Consider the following 24494-nt stretch of genomic DNA (forward strand, 5'->3'; position numbering starts at 1 on the left):
GTGGTTTGTTTCCTCAGGCCAGAGGTCTATCTAGGGCTGCCTTCCCTTAGAAGAGGGGCAGTGGCTCGGCCTCCACGGGCGCCGCCTCCTACCTTCCTCTCGCCCGCGGCCCCAGAAGGTGGAAAGCAGACCCGGGGAGGGCCTTGCTCACAGCTCCTCTGCCACTGTCGCCCAGGAAGGATGGCGGGTGCGATGGGGGAGGGTAGGGGGGCGGACTCCGATAAGTCCGGTACACACACACACACACACACACACAACACACACACACACACACACACACACACACACACACACACACACACACACCCCGGGACGATCTGTATCCATCCGCTGCTCCCTCCAGGGCGGCCCCTCCCTACCCTCCCGACCCCGGCCCCCACTGCCCACCGCCCGCTGCCCCACACGCTGCGGTGCCAGAAGTGTGCGGGGTGGGAAGGGTGGTCGCCCGACGGGGGGCGGTAGAGGGCCGGCGTGGCCCCGCCCTTGAGGCCGGGACTCCTCCTGGCCCCGCCCCTTTCTGGGTCGGAACTACGGTGGGCCTGGGAGGGGGCGTCGAGCCCATTCGTGCCGTATCCCTCCGCCCCCTTCCCGACACCCTCGCCGCGAGCGGTTGGTGCCGCAGCCTCCGTATCCCCTGCCGGGTTTGGCGCAGCCGCGCGGGGGGCTGGACGCCTCTGCCATTCTGCCCGCACGGCGAGCGGTGGGAATCCGAGTGAGGAGCTGCGACAGGAGGGGGAGGCCGACCATCGGGACCCTGCGCCTGCGAAGGCAAGTGGGGGTGTCTTGGGGGCGACGAGCGGCTCACACCCTGCCCCGCGGACCCTGGCAGCCTGACGAGGGGGAGGCAGCCGGGTTGGAGCGGGTCCCTGAGAGAGGTGCGCAGCGCCGGGGGACCCCTGGCGCTGAGGGGGCGGCGACCGGCGCGGACCGGGCCCGGGGCGCGAAGTCTTGGCCACAGGGTTTCCCTCGGATCCTGGGGAGGCGAACGGCGCGGCCGCTCCCCGGCGGGCTTTCTGGGCGCCCGCGCCCCGCCGTCGACGGTGCCTGTGCCTGGAGCGGGCTGTGGGGGAGGCTGCTGCGGGCGAAATGGCGGAGGGGAGCCAGGTTGGGGGCGTTGGGGAGAACGCCAGGGGTGGCGGTCGGAGCCGGGTGCCGAGTGGGCGGGCGCGGGGGGCCGCCCGCCCGGGCCCCGATTCTGGAAAGGGGTCTGTGGGACCCCGCGTGCCGGGTGCTGTCCCTTCGCACAGGCGCCTCTTTGATGCCAGAGTGTCCTGTGTGCACGGTAGGTCTGGCGATTTCAGGCCATGGGGTGCATCTGTAGAGGAGAGGCTTGAGAAAAACTAGGGACGGGAAAACGGCCTGTATTTCTCAAGTTGTGTGGGGATGGGGGGTGAGGGTGGGCAGCAGCCATTGACTGGACACCCGAATTGGGATGGGGTGACTGCGACCAGAGCAGGTCAGGCATCCAGGAATGCCTCTTAAAATTCTCCTGTCTACCCGGTTTCTCCACACTTCCTGGCCTTCCTCCCTCACCTCCATCCAAAATTGGGGGTGGTAAAGATGGACTGGGAGGTGAGGGTGGCACAAATTATAAATATAAGTACCACTGCACAACCTGTTTTCTAGAATATGCGGGCGCCCTTCCCCCAATTTATAATGCGCAAGGCAAAGGATGTGGTGCACCTAGTGGTGAATCCTCAGAATTGGAGAAGGGAGCAATGCGAAAAATATGACGTCAAGAGAAGATGTTTCTTATCTGGAATGCTGAAATAGAGGGCCAAGATAAAATGAGAATATTCTACTAAGAGGACTCTGAATATTGAAAGACAGTATATGGAGTCCTATCCTTGATATTGGTCTGTCCATCAGGCGCTTAGTTGCTACCATGGTCTTCTGATTGTCTTAACCTTTTTATCTTTGGTCCATAGGTCTCCTTTAAGGCTGGTTACTTCTGCAAAGAAGGAAAGAAGGAAAAGACTGCCTTAAATCTCTGGAGGTTTGTGCGAAGTGGGGCAATGCAAGGGGCAGCTACAGAGGAAGATTGACAGGTGTTTTTGATCCAGTTGGGTGTCTTTGATTCACATGTCTTACTCTCTTTCTGATTTGCACACTGCTGCAGAACCCGTTTCTCATTTCCTGCAGGAGTATTAGGACTATTGGGGTAGGTGTGGATTGGGCTGTGAATGGGCGGAGAAGACCTGAGAGCAGGAATCAAGCTGTAGGAAACATCAGACAAATTAGACACTTAAACAGAAAGAGATATTTGCATCAGGGATCAGGGTGTCTGCCTGTCAACCAAGCACTCAGACTTAATTTCTCCTGTATGTTTACTTATCCATAGGATGGCCTGCTGTTTGTTTAAGGCTTAATACCACTGGAACAAAGCAAGGAGAAGAAAATTTCACCACAACAGTGCAGGTATGAGAATGGGTACAACTTTTGGGTGGGGTAGAGGAGACCAGCACAGGTCCAAGGGTGATTAGGGTCTGGTCTGAGGGCTCCTCAGCCTCTCCCATTGCCAAGATACTTTCCCACCATTTTCTCACCTGTGTTGTAGCAAGCAAAGCAGTGTGACAGCTCTGGGGGTAAAGGGTGTGGGGTGAAATGAGGATAACAGAGAGACTTTCTGATAGCCTAACTCTCCCAAGAAGCATTCAAGGTCCAGTCTCTGTGTGTGGGTCTTTGCATGGAGTGACACAGTTGGAAGAGACTCAAAGCCGCACGTCGTTCTCGATTCCTAGATTGATCTCCAGTGGCATCTCTGGTGGTGGTGGAATTGCTGCTGACCACCACCCTCAACAGGTGTGCACCCACCCGGGAACCATCCATCCTCTCCCAGATTGGTTGTGCTTCTTCTGCACTCTGTCTGTATTATTGGCTGAGACTGGGATTGGGAAGGAGGCTGATTGACTGCTGGACTGGTGATTGACTCTAACTTTTGTTTCCAACTGTATCACCTGAATCATCGAAAGATTAGAGTGTGAAGATAGAAAACTGTGACAGGTCTGTGGTAGAGGCTGAGACTGGGCTAGTGGTATTTAATCAGGACTCCTCTGTAACTTGTACTATGACTGGGGCTGAGATTGAGCCTGGTGTCCAGGCCAAGCCTGAAAAGAAGCCTGGAGAAGAGGTTGGAGGTGGGGCTGAGAGAGAGAATGAAGTCCCAATGGTGGTCAGACCGAAGGTTAGGACCCAGGCCACACCTGGGGCAAGGCCCAAAACTGAGTCCAAGGCTATGGCTGGGGCAAGGCCCAAAACCGAGTCCAAGGCAATGGCTGGGGCAAGGCCTAAAACAGAGTCCCAGGCAATGGCTGGGGCAAGACCCAAAGCTGAGTCCCAGACAATGGCCGGGGCAAGGCCCAAAACTGAATCCCAGGCAATGGCAGGGGCAAGACTCAAAACTGAAGCCAGGGCAGTAGGTGGGGCACGTCCTAAGACTGAAGCCAAGGCAATCCCTGGGGCAAGGCCCAAGGATGAAGCCCAGGCTTGGGCCCAGACTGAGTTTGGGGCTGAGGCAATGTCGCAAGCAGAGGGCGTGTCTCAGACCAATGCAGTAACCTGGCCACTGGTCAATACTGAGTCTGGGTCAGCTGCTAAACCTATGGCCCTATCTGTGGATAGGGAACTGGTCAGTGTAGACACTGAGACCTTTCCTGGCTCCCAGGTTCAGACAGGAATCCAGCCCTGGTTTGGATCAGGGGAGGAAACTAATATGGGGTCTTGGTGCTATCCCAGGTCCAGGGCCAGAGAGGAGGCCTCTAATGAGTCTGGATTCTGGTCAGCAGATGAGACCTCTACAATGTCCTCTTTCTGGGCTGGAGAAGAGGCCAGTATCAGATCATGGCCTAGGGAAGAGGCCAATACCAGGTCCAGGCACAGGGCCAAACATCAGCCTAATCCCAGATCCAGGCCCAGATCCAAGCAAGAACCCTATATTGATTCCTGGTCTGGGTCTGAGGAAGAGTCTGGCAACCCATTCTGCTTGTGGGCTGGAGAAAATACCAATAATTTGTTCAGGCCCAGAGTCAGGGATGAGGCAAATATGAGGTCCAAGCTCAGGACAAAGAGAGAGGACTTTTTTGAATCTGAGTCTGAAGACGAGTACTATAAAGAGTCTTGGTTTTTACCTGGAGAAGAAGCCAATAGTAGATTCAGACCCAGAGACAAGGAAGAGTCTAACACTGTTCTGAAGCCCAAGGCCCAGAAAGATGTTAACAACAGTGACAGGGTCAAACAAGAGCCCAGGTTTGAGGAGGAAGTCATTATTGGGTCCTGGTTCTGGGCAGAGAAAGAGGTCAGTATGGAGGCTGGGGCTTCAGCCATTTGTGAATCTGAGCCAGGGGCTGAGGAGGGGGCCATTGGTGGATCCTTATTCTGGGCGGAGGAAAAGTCCAGTTTGGGTGCTATGGCCAGAGAAGAGACCAGGCCAGAGTCTGAAGAAGAGGCCATATTTGGGTCCTGGTTCTGGGACAGGGATGAGGCCTGCTTTGACTTAAATCCCCATCCTGTGTACAAGGCTAGCCCCAGGTTCAGAGATACAGCTGAGGAGGGAGTTAATGTATCATCCAGGCCCCAAACCTGGGAAGAGGTCACTGTTGAATTCAAACCTGGTCCTTGTCATGGGATTGGCTTCCCATCCCCAAGCCCCTTTAGAATTCCTGAGGAAGCAGCATCCATATACTCTGAAATGTTTGAGGGAAAGCCCAAGAATGTGGAAGTTACCCCAGAAGGGGAAGAGCAGGAATCTTTGCTTCAGCCTGATCAGCCTGACCCTGAGTTCCCATTTCAGTATGATCCGTCCTACCGGTCAGTCAGAGAAATTCGAGAACATCTTAGGACGAGGGAGAGTGCAGAGCCAGAGAGTTGGTCCTGCAGCTGCATACAGTGTGAGCTTAAAATTGGTCCTGAAGAGTTTGAAGAACTCCTTCTATTAATGGACAAAATTCGAGATCCTTTCATTCATGAAATATCTAAGATTGCCATGGGTATGAGGACTGCTTCTCAGTTTACCCGTGATTTCATTCGTGATTCAGGAGTTGTCTCACTTATTGAAACTTTGCTCAATTATCCCTCCTCCCGAGTTAGGACAAGTTTTTTGGAAAATATGATTCATATGGCTCCACCTTACCCAAATCTAAACATGATTGAGACATTCATATGTCAAGTGTGTGAGGAAACCCTTGCTCATAGCGTGGGTTCCCCTGAGCAGCTGCTTGGATTAAGGATGCTTAGACACCTCACTACAACTACAGACTATCACACACTCGTTGCCAATTATATGTCTGGGTTTCTCTCCTTATTAACCACAGGCAATGCAAGAACAAAATTTCACGTTCTGAAAATGTTATTGAATTTGTCTGAAAATCCTATGGTGGCAAAAAAACTATTCAGTGCCAAGGCTCTATCGATATTTGTGGGTCTCTTTAACATAGAAGAGACAAATGATAACATTCAAATTGTTATTAAAATGTTTCAGAATATCAGTAGTATTATAAAAAATGGAACAATGTCCTTAATTGATGATGATTTCAGTCTTGAGCCGCTTATTTCTGCATTCCATGAATTTGAGAAGTTAGCTGAGGAACTGCAAGTCCAAATAGACAATCAGAATGATCCTGAGGTGGGACAGCAAAGCTAATATGATTAACCACCTGCCTCTGATCAGCCTTATGTTCCCAAAGAACCCTGAGTAGTGCTTTGGTTTTCAGTCTGGTTTTATTTTGTAACTTATATTTTAATGCTGATGTTAACTTTGTCCAATTCTTGGTTTGAGCTGGATCATTTTGTGGATGCCAAATGACTATTAGTGCTGAAAAAAATTTGTTGATATTTGTCTTGCTGTCCATTGCTGTATTTTTCAGTATTGAGCTTCCAATGAACTGAGCCGCCTGTGTAACCTACCCTGCTATTCATTGTTTAAACATATGGTTCTCTATTCAAGTCTGTGTTTTCAATAAAGTTCTGTGTGAAAAGTGGCAGAAGTGACCCTTCTTCAGTTCAAAATCGAGGTGTAGATACAATGTGCACAGTTACAAACATAGACAATGAGTAGTATGACATACATACCCTCATTGGAAAATCCCATTCCTGGATCTTAAGAAGGAAGAGATTACAGTGGGCTGTGGTACTTGAGGAATGCTTCAGAGAAGAGGCACGCACTTAAATTTGGTCACTGAAAAGTAGGATAAGACAACCCATTAGGTCATTCTTGGAAGTGAACAGTGGCGGTGTAAAGAAAAGTGTGTAATTGGAAAATCTGTTCCAGTAGTATGGATATAACCTGTCTGCCTGGAATAGGTGAGACAAGTTTAATGAGGGATGCAGTTGGAATGAGGCCACTTTGGAGAACTAAGTTGGGCCAGATCTGCACATTTTGCAACACAAAGTACAGGTGTTGCTCAGTGCCACCTGAAGAGTGAAAGAGTAGAACAGCACACCAATTAAATGGAGTCAGGAATAAGCTTTCCTTTGTGATCCTAATCCAAGGAAAGTATTAAGGAAATACCACGCAGCTATTAAAAATGTTCTATTTATTGGCATGAAATGACACATGCTTTTATATCTGGTGTAATAGAGAAGACTGACATCATCTGTGGAAAATTAGATCCCATTTTAAAAACTGTAAATAGACACAATTTCTGTGCAATTCCAATATGACTTTCTAAGAAACTTCATATATTCCATAATCTGGAAGAAAATACACTATGCTAAATAAGTTTTTAGTGACAGACATTGGGGAGATACAAAAATTAATTAGACAAGGATTTTTTCTTTTAATATGCTTACATCTAGTGCCTCAAGTTGTAGGTGGACATGTTGGAAAGGATACAGTTATGTAAATGAATATATGTTAAAAAGAATTTTTTAGAGATAAACTCATTTAGAAAAGTTGAAAAGGAATGAGACTTCAGAAAGATTAGCTTATGAAATGTTTTAAAGAAAAGTAAAATTACCAAGGTTGCTAAGTTTATACTAGTCTCTTGTACAAAGATGGCAACCTTTTTACATGACTGTTGCATTTGAAAGATCATCACGTTTCCTTTTGGAGTGACAACAAAGTTCCAGAAGTAGATAGTGGTAATGATTGCACAGCATTGTGCATGTACTTAATGCCACTGAATTGTACACTTTAAAATGGTTAAAATGGTAAGCTTTGTGTTATGTGTGTTTTCCACAGTAATAAGTAAAAACATCATACCATACCTTAAGACCAGAATTGCGGAAGTCAGGGATAGAGTTGGTTTGGAGAGGGAATACAGGCTTATGGGAAATATCATATGTTTTATTATTTTTAGACATGGTGAAATGTTATTTCTGTTTTGTCTGAGGATGTTAATTTTTGAAAAGGTAAAATTATGATTTGTAAATTAGAAATGAACACATGAAAGTTTTTTTTCAACACAGCAACTGCTAAGATTATGAGAATGGTTGAAGGAGATGTGTATATACAATATACACAATATAATAATATAAACAAAACATGTATATTAAATTTCATACACACATAGAAAATTAATAAATGTTAGTATAACATTGCTGGATCAAGTACAAAACTGATTGATATCTTAAGGGCGATAAATTGAAACCATTTATGTTATCTGTTCCACTGGACATAAATCATTTCCATAGCTATTGGACAAAATACCTACAAGTTAACATAAGTCTCTTAGGGTTGAAAACTTGCTCTGTCAACAGAAAGTGAAGCCCAGCACTGCACTGAACAAGTATCCAGTAACCTATGTTGTCTTTACCCAATTTTTGTATAATTTTTCTGACAGTGCAACCTGCTTTCCCCCCCACCACCCGATTCTAGGCTGCAAGGTGTATGGAAGTAGGGCAAAGTGGCAGTTTTGCCTCCGTTCACAAACCACAAGTGCTAACAGAGATCGTCCTGGTGGTGGAAATTGGAGATTGAATGTTTGTTTTGGCTATCAGTATTTTTCAAGACAGATCCTGTGTGTGTTTTAATACGTCACCCGAGTTTTGCACAGAATACTGAAAGTCAGTGGGTCTCCAAACTCCTCATGGGGTGTTCCTCGCCAGCCCTGTGCTCCTACAGAGCAAGGCCCAGGCTTAGGGCTGGAAGCTTTGGCTCCGAATCCAGCCTTCCTTTCAGCTATCTTCACCCCATCAGGAGCTTCAGATTGTTCCAGCAAGCAGCTCAACCCCAGAGGCACAAGACTGTGCCCTGCGTGCTGTGGGGCTGCGGCGGACTTGCCAAGTGCGCGGTCACGTGGGGCTAACTGTGGGTCACGTGACCGCACTCTCACTTAGACCGACGTGGAGGTGTGTCGCACTGAAAAGGGATGGGAAAGACTTGCACCTGGCGCTTGACAGACGGCCGTGAGAGGAGTGGTCAGACGTGATGATGGATGCGTGGGTGGGTGTCTCTCCATGCTGCATTAGCCTGAAAGCTAATCCCTCAGGCGCCCAGAATTATGGCCTTTGTTGGCTGAGGACACAATCCCTCAGCCAATCACGAGCGTCTTAGCCAGGGTCTGTTTTTGTCCTGGAGCTCAAGAGGCAGGAAGTCATCCTGCGGGAGGCATACGTGGAGGGAAGCATCGGCCGCTGCTAGAGGAGGTGGGCTCGAGGCCGGATATTGGCATCCGTGGGAGGTGGTGGTGGAGACTAGGTCCGGGTAGAGGAAGTGTCTTGGAGCCTCGCGCTCCCTCCTACCTTCTGCAAGCCCTTACCCCACCCTCGTCTCCCCGCCCAGCGCTGCGTGACTCTGTTTCTCTGTGTGGGTGGGAGAGGTGGACACGTGGAAGCAGTTGGCTTCAGGGGAGCCCAGAGAGAGGAAACGGTGAAGTGACAATTTGTGAACACCGGTGGCCCTGGATCAGGAAACTCAGGTGTGAGGGTAGGAACTGTGAGCTACACTCCCTTCCTCCCACCTAGTTGGCACTCACTCTCTACTGTTTGTCTTTTCCAGACTGTGAGACCAGCTCATAATTGGGGGAGGGGGGAGATCCAAGGCTCCAACTGGAGATGCAAGAGAGGAATGAACCCCAATCTGGGCAGCTCTGGGGAATGGGAGCTAACAGACTCAGGAGGAGGGAATCTGGATGCTTTGGGCCCTTCACATAGATTTCTCTTTGGGATACTGCCAAGCTTCTCAACTCCCAAGATGATACCTGGACCTGAGCTCCAGGCAGCAGCTCCCTCCCATCTAGGAACTCAAAAGCTGATACTCCATCTAGGCTCCCTCCTGCTACTGTGCTGGGCCTCAGAATAGGGTTTTTCTGGGAACCACCTATGGAAACTGTTTTATGGATGGTCTCATGTGTCCGCTCTGCAGACACTTCGCTCTCTTCCTTGTGTTTTCCTCTCTGTCCACTTCTTAGGGCTTGTTCCTTTGGTCTTATCCTAGGTAGCAGCCTTTGGTAAGTCCTTGTCCTCTTTCTAACTGAATTATCCCCACTTTCCCTACCCACCTCTCTCCCCCTACCCTGGCATCCACTGGATACCAAGGCAGTTTAAGAAAGTGCCACTAGGAAGTAATGAATTTTCCTAAGCCCACTCATATCCTTATTTTTATACTCACTATAGAGTTGCAACTATGCAGTAATACTACTTCAGGCCCTCCTGTTTATATATATATATATTTTTTATTTATTTTTTTTTTTGCAGTACGCGGGCCTCTCACTGTTGTGGCCTCTCCCGTTGTGGAGCACAGGCTCTGGACGCGCAGGCTCAGTGGCCATGGCTCACGGGCCTAGCCGCTCCAAGGCATGTGGGATCTTCCTGGACCAGGGCGCAAACCTGTGTCCCCTGCATCGGCAGGCGGACTCTCAACCACTGCGCCATCAGGAAAGCCCCTTCCTGTGGGCATGTGGGTAAAATTAGAGATTGAGGCCTTAGGACTACCTCCTCCTCTCTTACCCCCTGCCTCCTTTGTATTATCCTCCTCCCTCCACTCTCCAGAATTCTGGTAATATAAGTATCAGGACCAATGTTTAGGTTGTGGCCTTTCCCCTCAAGCTTTGTTGTCTTGTCTGTGCCGTTTTAGAGTTTGACAAACACCTCAAACATCATGTGGTATAAGAAAAAATATATCTAACCTTTGTCCTTGGTTCCTGGCACAGGGCCTGAAAAAACCTTGGAATTTCTTGAGCCCTCGGAGTATCTTTGTTATGCTAATGAACGGACTGTGGTGGGTCCCTAGTTAGCTTCTGGTTGTGAGGATGTGGTCTGGTCACTAGAAGGACCAACCATGTGATTAGAGTTGGAGCTTTAGGCCAGCAGGAACTCCAGAGAAGGAAGGAGAGCTGGATTTGGGGTTCGATCACATGAACAGTCCTGCCTGTGTAATGAAACCCCAGTGAAAACTTCCTGGTTGGTGAGCACACTGATATCCAGGGAGGGTGATGTTGCCCTGAATCCATGTGAAGAGGACATGGAATCTGTATATCTCAGACCCTTCAAGACCTTGTCCTATGTATATCCTTTCTTTTTTTTTTTTTTGCCATACACGGGCCTCTCACTGTTGCGGCCTCTCCCGTTGCGGAGCACAGGCTCCGGATGCGCAGGCTCAGCAGCCATGGCTCACGGGCCCAGCCGCTCCGCGGCATGTGGGATCTTCCCGGACCGGGGCACGAACCCGTATCCCCTGCATCGGCAGGTGGACTCTCAACCACTGCGCCACCAGGGAAGCCGTATCCTTTCTAATAAAACTATAATTCTACATATAGCACTTTTAGTGCTTTTATCAAACTTATAGCAAACTTGCTTTTATCAAACTTATAGCATTTTTATCAAACTTGAGGGGGTCGTGGGAACCCCTGAATTTATAACTGGTCAGTCAGAAGTATGGGTGGTCCCCCAAGTCTTGCAACTGACACCTGATCTCAAGTGGGGGCAGTATTATTGGGGACTGCACCCTTAAACCTGTGGAGTCTGATGCTAACTCCAGGTAGTTGGTGTCAAAGAACTGATGTCAGAATAATAGTGTCACACATCCTTATTTTTAGCAGCCACCCCTAGATTAATATCTGTAAACTGACCTTTGATCCTATGCATCATGCATAAGCAAGTTAAAATAAAGGAGGCAGAGCCTACCAGTGTATTATGGGTGAAAAACGCAGCATATGTTTTTGTGGCATGCATCTACAATTTAGATGATTTTTAAAGTTCTCTCTATATTTTTTCCTTATCAGAGTTCCCTCAGCCTGTATTTCCTGTTGGGGGTACTGCATTTATATTTGGGGAACTTCACACTGCAGTCTGGAGAGATACCTCTAAGTCCCACATGCATCCCAGGGCAGATGCTTAACTAACTCACGCCTGTGGGTTTTTTCAGTCTCAGCCAAAGCACTGGGTAAGTGTGTGTGGGGGGTGTCCATGCATGAAGATGATTATCTCTGTTCTGATCACTCCTTGAGTAGCACTTGTAAGGGCCAAGATCATCCCTCAGTTTTTTCCTGGGAGTGTAGTTGAAGTAAATACCTCAACACTCATATAGCCCTTTTGTTTCTGCCCCCTTTCAGGATAAATATTATGGGCTATCTCATGTAATAAATATCAGGGCCTGTTCAGATGTCATTTGACCTACAATGTTGCTGCCTGGGGATAAAATTAGAGTGAATTTGTCATCTGTCCAATCATGAATGAAAGAAGGGTATCTTACAGCACAGCTGACCCTCTACTCTGCCTCCAATTTCAAAAAAGCAGCCTTCAGTGGGATCTCGTCTATAAAATACTACCAGGTCCCCAATGGAGGGTTTAAGTCCCTGTACTTTCCCATACAATTCTACCTTTCCATCTCCATTTGCAACACATTCTTCCAAGTCAGGGCCAGGACCAGAATGAGATAAAGATACAGTTTAAGGAGGCACTCACTCGTGCCTCAACCAGTCCATGCCCTGCTCCACTTTGCCTGCACTCAAGCCACATGGGACTATCTGCTATTTTCCAACCCAACTATACTCTGTGCTTTACTACTTTTGTGCATTTCCCCAGGCTTTTCCCTCAATCTTCAATGCCCTCATGCCCTTTCTCTGCCTGTAGGAAACACAGTCATCCTTTTAGGCTCAGCTCAAATGCTAGGGCCTGTTTGAAGTCTTTCTGATACTCTCACCCTTACTCTTTGCCCCTTGGTAGGAAGTAATGTCTCCATCCTATGTACGTACACAGTATTTTTTTCCCCCCAATTTTAGCATTTGTTTCTTTGTATCATGCACTGGAGCCTTTTTTATGAATAAGACAGAACTAGTGTTGAGGGCCAGGTAGCATAGAGGAAGAAACTTGGACTCTGAAAGTGTGAGTCAGACCCCAGTCAGTCTGACCTCAATGCCTGAGCCTTTTACTACTTTTCATAGTACAGTCGTCCTTCTGTATTCAGGGGGGATTGGTTCCAGGACCATCCAGAGATACAAAAATCCACAGATGCTCAAGTCCCTTATATAAAATGGCATATTATTTGCACATAACCTGTGCGCATCTCCCCATATACTTTATTTTATTATTATTTTTAAACATCTTTATTTTATTTATTTTTTTTGGCTGCACTGGGTCTTCCTTGCAGCACACAGGCTCTTGGTTGCAGCACATGGGCTTGTCTCTGGTTGTGACGCTTGGGCTTAGTTGCCTGGTAACATGTGGGATCTTAGTTCCCCGACCAGGGATCGAACCCACGTCCCCTGCATTGGAAGGCAGACCCTTAACCACTGGACCACCAGGGAAGTCCCCTCCCCATATACTTCAAGTCATCTCTAGATTACTTACAATACCTAATACAATGTAAATTCTGCGTGAATGTTGTAAATACAATGCCAATGCTACATAAATAGTTGCCAGTGTGTGTCAAATTAAAGTTTTGATTTCTGGAACTTTCTGGAGTTCTTTGATTCAAATATTTTTGATCCCTGGTTGGTTGAATCTGTGGATGCGGAACCCGGGATATGGAAGGATGACTGTACTTATTGTTAATATCAAGATTTAATGAGTGCTTTATAAGTGCCAGATACTCTTCTAAGGGTTCTAAATATATTAACTTATTTAATCCTCAAAACAACTGTATAGAGTAGATGCTGTTATTGTCTCTTTTCTACACATGAGGAAGCTAAGGCACAGACTCGTAACTTGGCAAGCTCAGTTAGCAGAGCTTGATTTGTTTAGCGGAGGAGCTGAGATTCAAACCTTTGTAGTTTGAATCTGGAGCTGGCATGTGTTGCCACTACACTACATCTATTGGGTTGGCCAAAAAGTTCATTCAAACTTTTTTGCCAGCCCAATATATCCCTCTAGTGCTAATTATCACTAAAAGCTGCCATCATCACCATGACTATCTTCATCATCAGATTTTCTCCTCCTTACAGCTTGTAGCAAAGTACTTTATTCATCATAAAGAAACTTGAACCTGAGTGTTGCTAGACTCCCTGCCCCTTATCCCCTTCTACCTGTGAATCAGCATACTCCGGATTTTCCTTCCTTCCCAACTTAATGGGCCATCATGGGCCATCATTTTTACTACTCACCTACCTCATCCTCTAGCGCCTGGCTCCACTGTCCTGGCAAAATCTCAGCTCTTGCTAAATCCCAAATATCCACCTCTTTCTATACCTGTGTTGCTTAGTACAGTGCACCTGGGGAAAGTTAACCAAAACTTTCTGGCTGTTGACACTATGAATTTATCTTTCTCAACCTCAGTACAGTCCTCAGGATAGAAAGCAGATAACCTTTAATATCTTTACACTATGGATATTTCACATGGGTGCATTTCCACACAATGACTCTCTGAATTGAAACTAGGCTTATCTATAAGCTCACGTATTTAATGTACCTCTGAACCTCCTAGATAAGTAAGGTTTAGGTTTTCTGCCTGAAGCCTTCCTTTTCAATCTAAAACAGAAGCCAATCACAGTTGTCAGACCTCTAGCAATCATTAGGCAAGATGTTCAGAATCTACAGTTTTCCTTTCACGTGGAAACATGAGTTCTGCCACTGGTTTTAAGAGGTAGGGCTTACTGACAGACAAAAGTCAGGAACTATTACTCACTGAAGCATTGTTTTGTGCCTAAGCATACATAACATTTAGGATTGTTCCATATAACGAGGAATTCAACTAAAACTAACTTAATAAGGAAATTTATTATCCACAGATCAGAAGTACTGAGGCAGAGAAGTCTTGGTGATTGTTTGATTCAGCTAAGGACTCAGCTTTTATCCATCTCTTTCTTCTGCCATTCATAATATCAACTTCCATCCTAAGGCTGGAAACTTGATGGCTGCAAGGAGTCAAGCAACTTTCCAAGGAAGAAAAGGAGATACCTTTACTGATGGTTTTGTCTTATGAGTGAGGACACTTTCCTCAGAAATCCTTCTGCAATCTTCTCTTCTTCATGTCTCATTGAGCAGAGTTACATCACCAGCCATTCCTGAACCAGAGTACCAAGGGGATGCATTATCCTTAGACCAAGCAGACTCACCTCTGGAATTTGGATCAGCCTCCCTGTGGCACATCACTACAAGGAGGAGGGAGGCATACTATGTAAAAGTGATGTTCTTTTAGTAAAGGGTTATGTTAAGCAACACAGAATATACAAAGCACCAAGGTTACAGTAAGAAAGAGCACAGCGGTGATGTCTTAGCAATCATGACCTCTAAAAGCCACCGTGGAGATCGCATCTACTCTTTTTTTTAACATCTTTATTGGAGTATAATTGCTTTACAATGGTGTGTTAGTTTCTGCTTTCTAACAAAGTGAATCAGTTATACATATACATATGTCCCCATATCTCTTCCCTCTTGCGTCTCCCTCACTCCCACCCTCCCCATCCCACCCCCCTAGGTGGTCACCAGGCACCGAGCTGATCTCCCTGTGCTATGCAGCTGCTTCCCACTAGCTATCTATTTTATGTTTGGTAGTGTATATATGTCCATGCCACTCTCTCACTTCGTCCCAGCTTACCCTTCCCCCTCCCCATATCCTCAGGTCCATTCTCTAGTAGGTCTGCGTCTTTATTCCCGTCTTGCCCCTAGGTTCTTCATGACCTTTTTTTTTTCTTTTTAGATTCCATATATATGTGTTAGCATACGGTATTTGGTTTTCTCTTTCTGACTTACTTCATCTACTCTTACTGCTTTCCCCAGCCTACCCCATAATATGACTAGATCACAATTTTAATAGGAACTAGAAAGACCTGACACTTGCAGATATTTCAGAATATCAGATAGTTTCTCAGTTAGTGTGTACAAGAATCCTGTGAAGTAGTTATTACCAATCCCCTTTGAGGGATGACTTAACTGAGTTATAAAAACATTAAGTACCTTTTCCAAAATGACATAAATAGTTAGTGGTAAAATCTCTATTTAAACTTTGGACTGCCTGGCTTTGAAATCTGGCTAAGTCCCAGAGTAGAGCCCAGGGGAGAAAGTCTGTACTCTACCATGCAGCCTCCTTTTAGAAAGTGCTTCCAGCGATCAGAAACTGGTAACTCTAGTCTGAGCAAGCACCTAGTAGTATAGTGCACTGCCGCTTCATGGTGGTGGTGGTGGTAACTGAGATGACTTTTCTGCTGGGGTTAAGTCACAGTTGCTCAGACCTCACCACCAGGAACTCTGATTCAGGAAGTTTGAATTCTAATCTGCACTCCACGTTAAGAATTTGGGGGCTGAGATGCCAGGTTCAGGGAGTCACATAAATTTTCTATACCTGGGAGGGAAAAGAGCAGATATTTATGGAGCAGCTAGGCTTTCAAGGGCAACTTTATTCCCAGATCTGAAGTTCAGCTGAAAAGAAGAGGATGAAAGCTGTGTTCATTCGTCTTTAGTTATCCTGTTAAAATCCATAGGACACACTTCCAGTTTCAGTTCTGACATATAAAGAGCTTGGAAGTCATTGTTCCTGTACTTACAAGAAAAAAAGCTGAACAAACTGAGAATCAATGACTTATCTTAGACCCATCAGAGAACTGAGGTCACAGGGCAAATGACCACCCCAAATTCTGGAAAAAGACATCCAGAGAGTCACAGCCTATATCTCTTTACATAGAGCAGAAACTGCTAGAGACATAAACACGTAATAACACTTAAGTGGGAATTTTGACAAATTGATAAGAGACTGAGGGTGGAATAGCAGGAGAGTGAGAAACCCCTAGGGACCTGCAGTCTTAGCAGTGTTGTGGGCTTTACCTCCAGGAACTCCAGCAGGTTCTCATAGTGAATATTCCAGAAAGATCTCCTCAGGGCTCTGGCAGTGGGAAGGGAAGTGTACACTCAATAAATACACCCCCGGGCTTCCCTGGTGGCGCAGTGGTTGAGAGTCCGCCTGTCGATGCAGGGGACGCAGGTTAGTGCCCCGGTCTGGGAAGATCCCACATGCCGCGGAACGGCTGAGCCCGTGAGCCATGGCCGCTGAGCCTGCGCGTCCGGAGCCTGTGCTCCGCAACGGGAGAGGCCACAACAGTGAGAGGCCCGCGTACAGCAAAAAAAAAAAAAAAAAAAAAAAAGATAAATAAATACACCCCCGAGTCTTCTCCATAACAAAGTCCTAATCTCCAGCGGAAAAGACTTTCCCAGAGCCTTATTCCAGCTGAGGGAAAGGCATTCCTCCTATCCAGCACACTCTAGCCTTCCATTCTCCTGTAAAGGGGAGAAGGATGCTAAAGAAACACTTGTGAAGGTCACAGTCTAGAGACAGGCCCACAAAAGACTGGAATTTATCCAGAAGATTATATAACACTTCCTCTCCTCCACATGCTAACAGGCCTCCAGTGTAGTAACAATGGAGTGCAGCTGAAAGAGTTGCAAGATGCAGACTCTCTCTGCAAGATGTAATTAGGGAAACACAAAGTTAAGAGGAGAGACAAAAATAAAGACGCTAGAGGAATTTGAAGACTGACACCTGCAGCTACAGCAAACATTACACACAGCCCAACTGCTAACCAGCTTAACATAAAGCTTCTCACAGAAGGTCTACCTCAGTTCCTATTACCCAACACATCATAATCCAGCTTGCAACACAAAATTATAACACATAATAAAGGCAAGAAAAAGCATTATTTAAGGACACAAATCATCAGAACCAGGCTCAGATATAATGCAGATTTTGGAATTAAAAATAAGTATAATTTATTTGTTAATAGATAAACTAGACTGGTGTGTATGGCAAGTGTGTGAGATCCCAGTTGGTTCTAATCCCTGCCACATTCCAACCCTGCCAAAGATGATGAGCACTTGAAGGCAACTGCAAGGGAAGACCTGACAGAACCCGGGAAGAGAAGCCAGGACCGGCCCTACCTGGTGCCTGACACCTGGCTATGGGATGAGAGACAGGGAGGACTGTCTGAGCCGGTGCGGGTCCTGAGAGGGAAAGGCCCTCTTTCCTGGGCAACTGCGGGGGCGGCGAAATGGCAAAGTGTGCTACCGTGCTACCACTGCGACTGAGAAAATGGCAGTGTGGCAGAGAGGATGACGACACTGGCGCAGACAGGTGGTTTGTTTCCTCAGGCCAGAGGTCTATCTAGGGCTGCCTTCCCTTAGAAGAGGGGCAGTGGCTCGGCCTCCACGGGCGCCGCCTCCCACCTTCCTCCCGCCCGCGGCCCCAGAAGGTGGAAAGCAGGCCCAGGGAGGGCCTTGCTCACAGCTCCTCTGCCACTGGCGCCCAGGGAGGATGGCGCGCGCGATGGGGGAGGGTAGGGGGGCGGACTCCGATAAGTCCGGTACACACACACACACACACACACACACACACACACACACACACACACCCCGGGACGATCTGTATCCATCCGCTGCTCCCTCCAGCGCGGCCCCTCCCTACCCTCCCAACCCCAGCCCCCACTGCCCACCGCCCACTGGCCCCACACGCTGCGGTGCCAGAAGTGTGCGGGGTGGGAACGATGGTCGCCCGAAGAGTAGCTGCGGAGGACCGGCGTGGCCCCGCCCCTGAGGCCGGGACTCCTCCCGGCCCCGCCCCTTTCTGGGTCGGAACTACGGTGGGCCTGGGAGGGGGCGTCGAGCCCATTCGTGCCGTATCCCTCCGCCCCCTTCCCGACACCCTCGCCGCGAGCGGTTGGTGCCGCAACCTTCGTAGCCCCTGTCTGGTTTGGCGCAGCTGCGCGGGGGGCAGGACGCCTCTTTGCCATCCTGCCCGCACGGCGAGCGGTGGGAATCCGAGTGAGGAGCTGCGACAGGAGGGGGAGGCCGACCATCGGGACCCTGCGTCTGCGAAGGCAAGTGGGGGTGTCTCGGGGGCGACGAGCGGCTCACAACCTGCCCCGCGGACCCTGGCAGCCTGACGAGGGGGAGGCAACCGGGTCGGAGCGGGTCTCTGCGAGAGGTGCGCATCGCTGGGGGACCCCTGGCGCTGAGGAGGCGGCCACCGGCGCGGACCGGTCCTGGGGCGCGAGGTCTTGGCCTCAGGTCTTTCCTCGGATCCTGGGGAGGCGAACGGCGCGGCCGCTCCCCGGCGGGCTTTCTGGGCGCCCGCGCTCCGCCGTCGACGGTGCCTGTGCCAGGAGAGGGCTGTGGGGGAGGCTGCTGCGGGCGAAATGGCGGAGGGGAGCCGGGGTGGGGGCGTCGGAGAGGCCGCCTGGGGTGGCGATCAGAGCCCGGTGCCGAGCGGGCGGGCGCGGGGGACCGCCCGCCCGGGCCCTGATTCTGGAAAGGGGTCTGTGGGACCCCGCGTGCCGGGTGCTGTCCCTTCGCACAGGCGCCTCTTTGATGCCAGAGTGTCCTGTGTGCGCGGTAGGTCTGGCACATTCCGTGAAAGGGGAACTGAGCGACTAGATTATGAAGACACCAAAATGAAAAGTTTATGTGCCTCTTAATACAGCAGTTTTGTTGCCTTCCATATTTAGGTCTTGGACCCAATTAAATGCAAGAAAATGGCAGGTTGAGGAGTCAATAGGCTTTCACAGGAAGGATCCGTGTAAATAAATAATGTATTAATCCATCTTTCTCATTTGGGATCTGTTTTCTCAACATCCTAGCCCACTTTAATATGTTAAGGTGTGATAATGGCTCTTCAGAATAGGAAATTTTTCTGAAGGGTCAATTTAGAACGCGTGAAGTCAGTTTGCATCTTCATTTTCTGTTTTTGGAAACCCAAACCCCAGCTACCCTTCACAGCCCCCTCTCATTTTGGTGCAGAAGCAGTCCCACAGAAGATTTTGTGGAGTTCCTGGGAAATTCTGAGACCTGAGAGACATTTATTTACTTATTCCTTGATTCTTCAAAAGGAGGTTTTAGGACCTGAATTCTGGAATCTGTTCGCTAACCTGATACTTTTCTACCATTGTCAACATACTCTCTTGGTGTTTTGCTGAATGCCCCTTCTCTTTCTATAGGACGTGACTCTTCTCCAGCTAGTGGACTGTTCTGTAGTGGTAAGGGTAGCATCTCCTGAGGACACCTGCTATGTGGGCTGGCTGGCATAGGTGGTGAATGATATAGGAACTATGTATGTGTGGGGAAGGGGAAAAGGCAGGGGCATGCAAGATGGTATTGAAATAGTAGTCCCCATTATGTTCACTGCCTGTCTTCTAAATACAGTTGTTCCACTACCCATTCTTGCACCTCATCTTTTTGTTCAAGGAAGGTGTGGCCTCTGCTAGGAAAATGACTGACTTTAGTGTTGGGAGGTGTGATTAGACAAGCTGCAGGTCTTTGGGGAGTGGATGGGGGATCATTTGGGAGGAGAAGACAGGTGGGAGATATTTAACATGGCCTTGAATGTACAGAAGCATATGTTGTAACACTTGTCATGGGTGTTGGGCCATCTCAGTCTCTTTTGTTTTCTTTCCTCTTTTTGTCTATCCATAGGTTTGTTCCTTTATAGAGTACTGTAGAAATCTGCAGGTAGCTGTTCACTTTGAATTTGATTAAGAAAGAGGACAAAAGCTATTCATTTGGATCCAAGGTGAGTGTGAGCATGAGCACCCCTATTCATTGGGAATGGGAATTGGCTGTTGGCAAGTAAGACCAGATCATATCTTGGAGCCATTGTCTTCCAACTTCCCACACACCTCTGCCCTCACATTTATGTATAGGAAATGGGGCTAGGGTGAGCCAGGATTGTGCCTATAGGGTAATTGATAGATACCTAGGAAGTGGGGAAGGAAGCCATGAGGAGGACCAAGGAGGCCAGAAACATTATATTCACAAAGCCTTAGATTTGGAAAGGCAGGTATTGGGTTTAGAAGCCAGAATGCATGTCTGTCTACCAAATACTTAAAATTCCAATCCCTCCTGTGTTTTTCTCCATAGGTCTGCCTGTGAGTCGACTATAGGGCTTATCAACACTGGAAGCAAGAGAGGAGAAAATTGCACCAGATCAGTGCAGGTTGGTGTGAGGCCTACCAGATAGACCTATAGAGTATAGTGGTATATACCAAAGGGGCTGGACACTCCTTAGCCTCTCTCACTTTCACCAAGCTTTCCCATCATCTCTGTTCCTATTTGATGCAGAGAAAAGAGTATGGAAGTGCCTGGGCAGGGCATTGTTGGGCATTAGTGGGACTGTGGAAGGGATAAAATGAGGTAACAGAGTTTTATACTATTCTACTTCTCCTACCACACAATCTATCTCTACTTTCGCATGTCCTCTGTGGCTCTCTGCATAGAAAAGCACAGTTGGAAGAGACTCAAAGCCCATTTTCTTCTTCCACCTCAGGCCTATCTCCAGTGGTGGCTGTGGTGGCCTTGAAGTGACAGAAGATCATCACCTTCAACCCAGTAAAAGAATATTAAGACACTGACCTGGGACATATTGAGAACGAAAGCCAAGACTGTATAGAGCTATCTACATAACTGGGCTTCAACCATGGCTGGGGTTAAGAATGCAAGTAGAAAGAATAGGAGTAGAAAGAATGAGAGTAAAAAGAAGGCCAAAACTGAAAATAGGGCTGGTGTACAAGCTGAAGCCAAGAGGGAGGCTACTGGCGTAGTCAGATCTGTAGCCAAGACCCAGGCCAAAGCAATAGCCAAGGCAGGGACTCAGGAAGATCCAGTGGCAGAGGTGAAGGCAGCGTCTAAGAACAAGATTGTTACTGAGATGAAGGAAGGAGCTCTGGCAGATTTCAGTCCCAAAGCTGAAGATGAGGCCACTAGAGCATCTCGGTTTTGTTCTGTGGCTGAGGCTAGTGCTGAGTCCAGTGCTGAGTCCAGGTCTACGTGTAAAGATAAGACTGGTATTGATACCTGGTTTTGGGCTGAGGAAGAAGCCAGTGTTGGTTCCTGGTTCTGGAATGGAGAAGAGGCTGGTAATCGTTTCAGTGCTAAGGATGAAGGTAAAGCTGATATTTGTCCCCCATCCTGTGCTAAGAATTTGGAGCCTGTGGCTGGGGCCAACTGCAAGGCTAGGCCAGGGGCTGAGGAGGAGGAGGAGGAGAATGTTATTGGGAGCTGGTTTTGGGATGGAGATGAAACTAGTTTTGACCCTAACCCTAGACCTGTGAGCAGGATAATTAAGCCCCAGCCTGTGGATGAAATTAATGAAAAAGATAGGCCCAAGGACTGGTCTGAGGTAACTATCTGGCCCAAAGCTCCTGCTGTAACTCCAGCAGTGTTAGGCTTTAGATCCCAAGTCCCATTTGAGAAAAAGCCTCCTTCATATGTTGTCCTGGCCTCCGCTGAGGAAAATACCCATTCTTTGCCTGTGGCAACAGCGTGCCCTTCTAGGAGCACTCCCTCAAGCTCACAGCCTGTCTCTGAGTACCCATTTGGTTCTGACCCTTGTATCCAGACCATAGAGGAGATAAGACGCCAAATCAGGATCAGGGAGGTGAATGGGATTAAGCCATTTGCTTGCCCTTGCAAAATGGAATGCTACATGGATTCTGAGGAGTTTGAAAAACTTGTTACCTTACTTAAATCAACTACTGATCCTCTCATTCATAAAATAGCTCAAATTGCAATGGGGATCATTAATGTTCATCCATTTGCCCAAGAGTTCATTAATGAGGTGGGTGTAGTGACACTTATTGAAAGCTTGCTTAGTTTTCCTTCCTCTGAAATGAGAAAAAAGGCTGTAATTACTCTGAATCCCCCCTCTGGGGATGAAAGACAACGCAAGGTTGAATTACATGTTAAGCATATGTGTAAGGAAACCATGTCTTTTCCCTTGAACTCACCTGGACAGCAATCCGGATTAAAGATACTAGGACAACTGGCTACTGATTCTAACCATCACCACATTGTTGCCAATTACTTTTCAGAGCTTTTTCATTTGCTCTCCCTGGGAAATCGTAAAACCAGAAATCTTGTTTTGAAAGTACTTTTGAATATGTCTGAAAATCCAACTGCAGCCAGAGACATGATCAATACAAAAGCATTAGCAGCATTAAAACTCATCTTTAACCAAAAAGAGGCAAAAGCCAATCTCGTTAGTGCTGTGGCCATATTTATTAACATAAAGGAGCATATCAGAAAGGGCTCAATTGTAGTTATCGATCATTTGAGTTATAATACACTCATGGCCATTTTCCGTGAAGTTAAAGTGATCATCGAAACAATGTAAAATGAGCTAGAAATAAAAGAGAACCCTTTGAACAATCTCCAAACTCTAACAGGCTGTGTGTTCCCAAAGAGCCATGCATAATGTTTTGGTTATTACAGTGTGCATGTTATAAATTACATCTTTAACACAATATTACCTGTGACAGTCTAGGTCTGAGCTAGACCATTTTGGGGTATCAAATTAATATTTCATTGTGAGTTGAAAACATCTGTTGATTATTCTCTTGTGTAGATGGGGAGCTTTTTAACATTTAAGATATCAAATTGGTGCATCATAAGTAAGCTAACTTTTCATTAGTATCTGCTTAGATCCATTTGCAGCTTCAAATGATTTAAAAAGATAATATCCTTGAATTTATAATCTAGTTGTAGAAACAAGGCATATACACACAAAAAGATATCTAACAGTACACACACACACACATATATATATGTATACACACACACTCATTGCCAAATGTGCACTCTCAATACGTAAAGAAAGCAGGGTTGCTACCGGCTGTTTAATGTAAAAGGAATTACTGTTTTTCCCCTATTCTACCTGCATCAGATAACTCATTCTACAACACACAAATGGCCCTGAATCTCAGATAAAATGTAATATTCATCTTTTATTTTGCTACTACATTTATAACTCCTATATTGTTAGGCTATTTCATTTATGTCAAGTAATCTTGCAGAAGAGAAAGGAGGTAGATGTAGGGAGGAAACATTTCCTGAGTACCTACTCATGTCAGATACTGTGTTGGCATTATATTTTACAGGTTTCTTCTTCTCAACAATGGTTCTCTGAGCTATGTACTGGTATTTTTTTTTATGATTATAACTCGTTATTCTGGATTGCCTCCAATGGCAGTTAAGGAGGTTGAATACTTATTCCTAGATTCCCACAGCAGGCAAGTGTGGCATAGCTGTTTTGTCTGATACCAAAACCCGCTCTCATTGCACTACCTAATAGTCCTCTTCCACTTTTTGTGTGGCAGCCTTCAAGGCTCACAGACTGGTTTTAATGATTCAGTTTTGCTGTAGATAATGTCCCTGCCAGTCTTGCAATTCTTAACTTCCTCTAAATGCACATGTCCATTAGGCATTTGGCTAAACCTTGCTGGAGTAAGAAGAAAAGTCTGGGATGAGTGTATGGATTTGAACTGGCAGTGTCTGGGAAACAGTAGGTGCCCCAAACTGTTGAATGAATGAGATGTAGATTTGGAGCCAAACAACTGAAATTTGCTATGTGTCCTTCCTATCTTCTTCAATAAAGAACTGGAATCATTCTGTACATTGTTTCATACCTTACAGTTTAAAAGATAATTGCTTTTTTCTTCCTTGCAAAATTATACCTTAATTTGTTTGCCATTTATAATTTATTCTCCTGTGTGTCATATGAAAAGATAAACGGTTCTATCTTTTACTAGTAGGCAAGCCTACTCTCTGCATTTGTACCAGCTAAAACTGTACAGGATAAACTTAATTGGAGAAATTTAGGCCCAGGCTCAAAACTGCAGCTTCATCAACACAAAACAGGAAAGCTAGGAGAGGAGCTGCTGCCTCAATCTACATGATAGTGATTCCTGGAAGTCTGTGGTCCAGAAAGCATTCCCAGGACTTGGGCTATAGCTATAGACTCAGGGTAGGAATTACAACCCCTGGTCTGAACTGAAGAGAATGTTTCAGTGTATAAAAATATTGGGTTATATGCTTTGAGATTTTTAAACAATTAAGAAATTAAAACAAGATCATACTGTAAATACTGTTTGTAACTTGCCTTTTTTCCCACTAACTGTGTATTGTGACCATCTTTCCATATCAATAAATAGGCTTCTACAAATATTTTTGAATCTCTTAATGTTTTTCCTGTGTTAACATTTGGTGCATAGTGCCCTAATCTTTCAGTGCATATCATCTTAATAAAGAATATGCATAAATTTATTCTCTTACAGAAATAGAACTACAGTATTCTGCAACTTGTCTTTTTGTCTTTTCAGTTATCTTTCCAATTTAGTATTATACAGATCTACCACATGCTTTTATTT

At 46.8% G+C, this 24494-nt stretch overlaps 3 protein-coding genes across 5 annotated transcripts; 2 read left to right on the forward strand and 1 right to left on the reverse strand.

The window, feature by feature from the left end:
- Positions 1-590: 590 nt before the first annotated feature.
- On the forward strand, positions 591-5978 carry LOC116747591 (G-protein coupled receptor-associated sorting protein 2-like). Of its 3 annotated transcripts, none has more exons than XM_032619980.1 (4): positions 591-768; positions 1929-1996; positions 2342-2418; positions 2652-5975. In XM_032619980.1, exon 4 carries the CDS (start codon positions 3068-3070, stop codon positions 5636-5638), a length of 2571 nt encoding a protein of 856 aa, XP_032475871.1. In that variant the 5' UTR covers positions 591-768; positions 1929-1996; positions 2342-2418; positions 2652-3067; the 3' UTR covers positions 5639-5975. The 3 variants fall into 3 exon arrangements, with proteins under 3 accessions (XP_032475871.1, XP_032475870.1, XP_032475868.1); XM_032619979.1 differs by having other exon boundaries at positions 2742-5975; XM_032619977.1 differs by lacking the exon at positions 591-768 and having other exon boundaries at positions 1935-1996; positions 2742-5978.
- Positions 2342-24240, forward strand: BHLHB9 (basic helix-loop-helix family member b9). Its single transcript, XM_032619981.1, has 5 exons — positions 2342-2418; positions 19768-19864; positions 20212-20287; positions 20618-21063; positions 21112-24240. Exons 4-5 carry the CDS (start codon positions 20768-20770, stop codon positions 22460-22462), a joined length of 1647 nt encoding a protein of 548 aa, XP_032475872.1. The 5' UTR covers positions 2342-2418; positions 19768-19864; positions 20212-20287; positions 20618-20767; the 3' UTR covers positions 22463-24240.
- LOC116747147 (basic salivary proline-rich protein 2-like) lies at positions 17935-18705 on the reverse strand. Its single transcript, XM_032618946.1, has one exon. It carries the CDS (start codon positions 18703-18705, stop codon positions 17935-17937), a length of 771 nt encoding a protein of 256 aa, XP_032474837.1.
- Positions 24241-24494: the final 254 nt, after the last annotated feature.

The sequence above is a fragment of the Phocoena sinus genome, chromosome X, assembly GCF_008692025.1.
Source record: "Phocoena sinus isolate mPhoSin1 chromosome X, mPhoSin1.pri, whole genome shotgun sequence".
Lineage (NCBI taxonomy): Eukaryota > Metazoa > Chordata > Mammalia > Artiodactyla > Phocoenidae > Phocoena > Phocoena sinus.

What these genes read in the sequence shown, in the direction of transcription:
- LOC116747591 (XM_032619980.1), top strand. Translation starts at nt 3,068, where the DNA reads ATGACTGGGGCTGAGATTGAGCCTGGTGTCCAGGCCAAGCCTGAAAAG.
- LOC116747147 (XM_032618946.1), bottom strand. Translation starts at nt 18,705, where the DNA reads ATGTGCCAGACCTACCGCGCACACAGGACACTCTGGCATCAAAGAGGC.
- BHLHB9 (XM_032619981.1), top strand. Translation starts at nt 20,768, where the DNA reads ATGGCTGGGGTTAAGAATGCAAGTAGAAAGAATAGGAGTAGAAAGAAT. An exon ending in GAGGCCACTAGAGCATCTCG is followed by an intron (nt 21,064 to 21,111) that starts GTTTTGTTCTGT and finishes TGCTGAGTCCAG; the next exon opens with GTCTACGTGTAAAGATAAGA.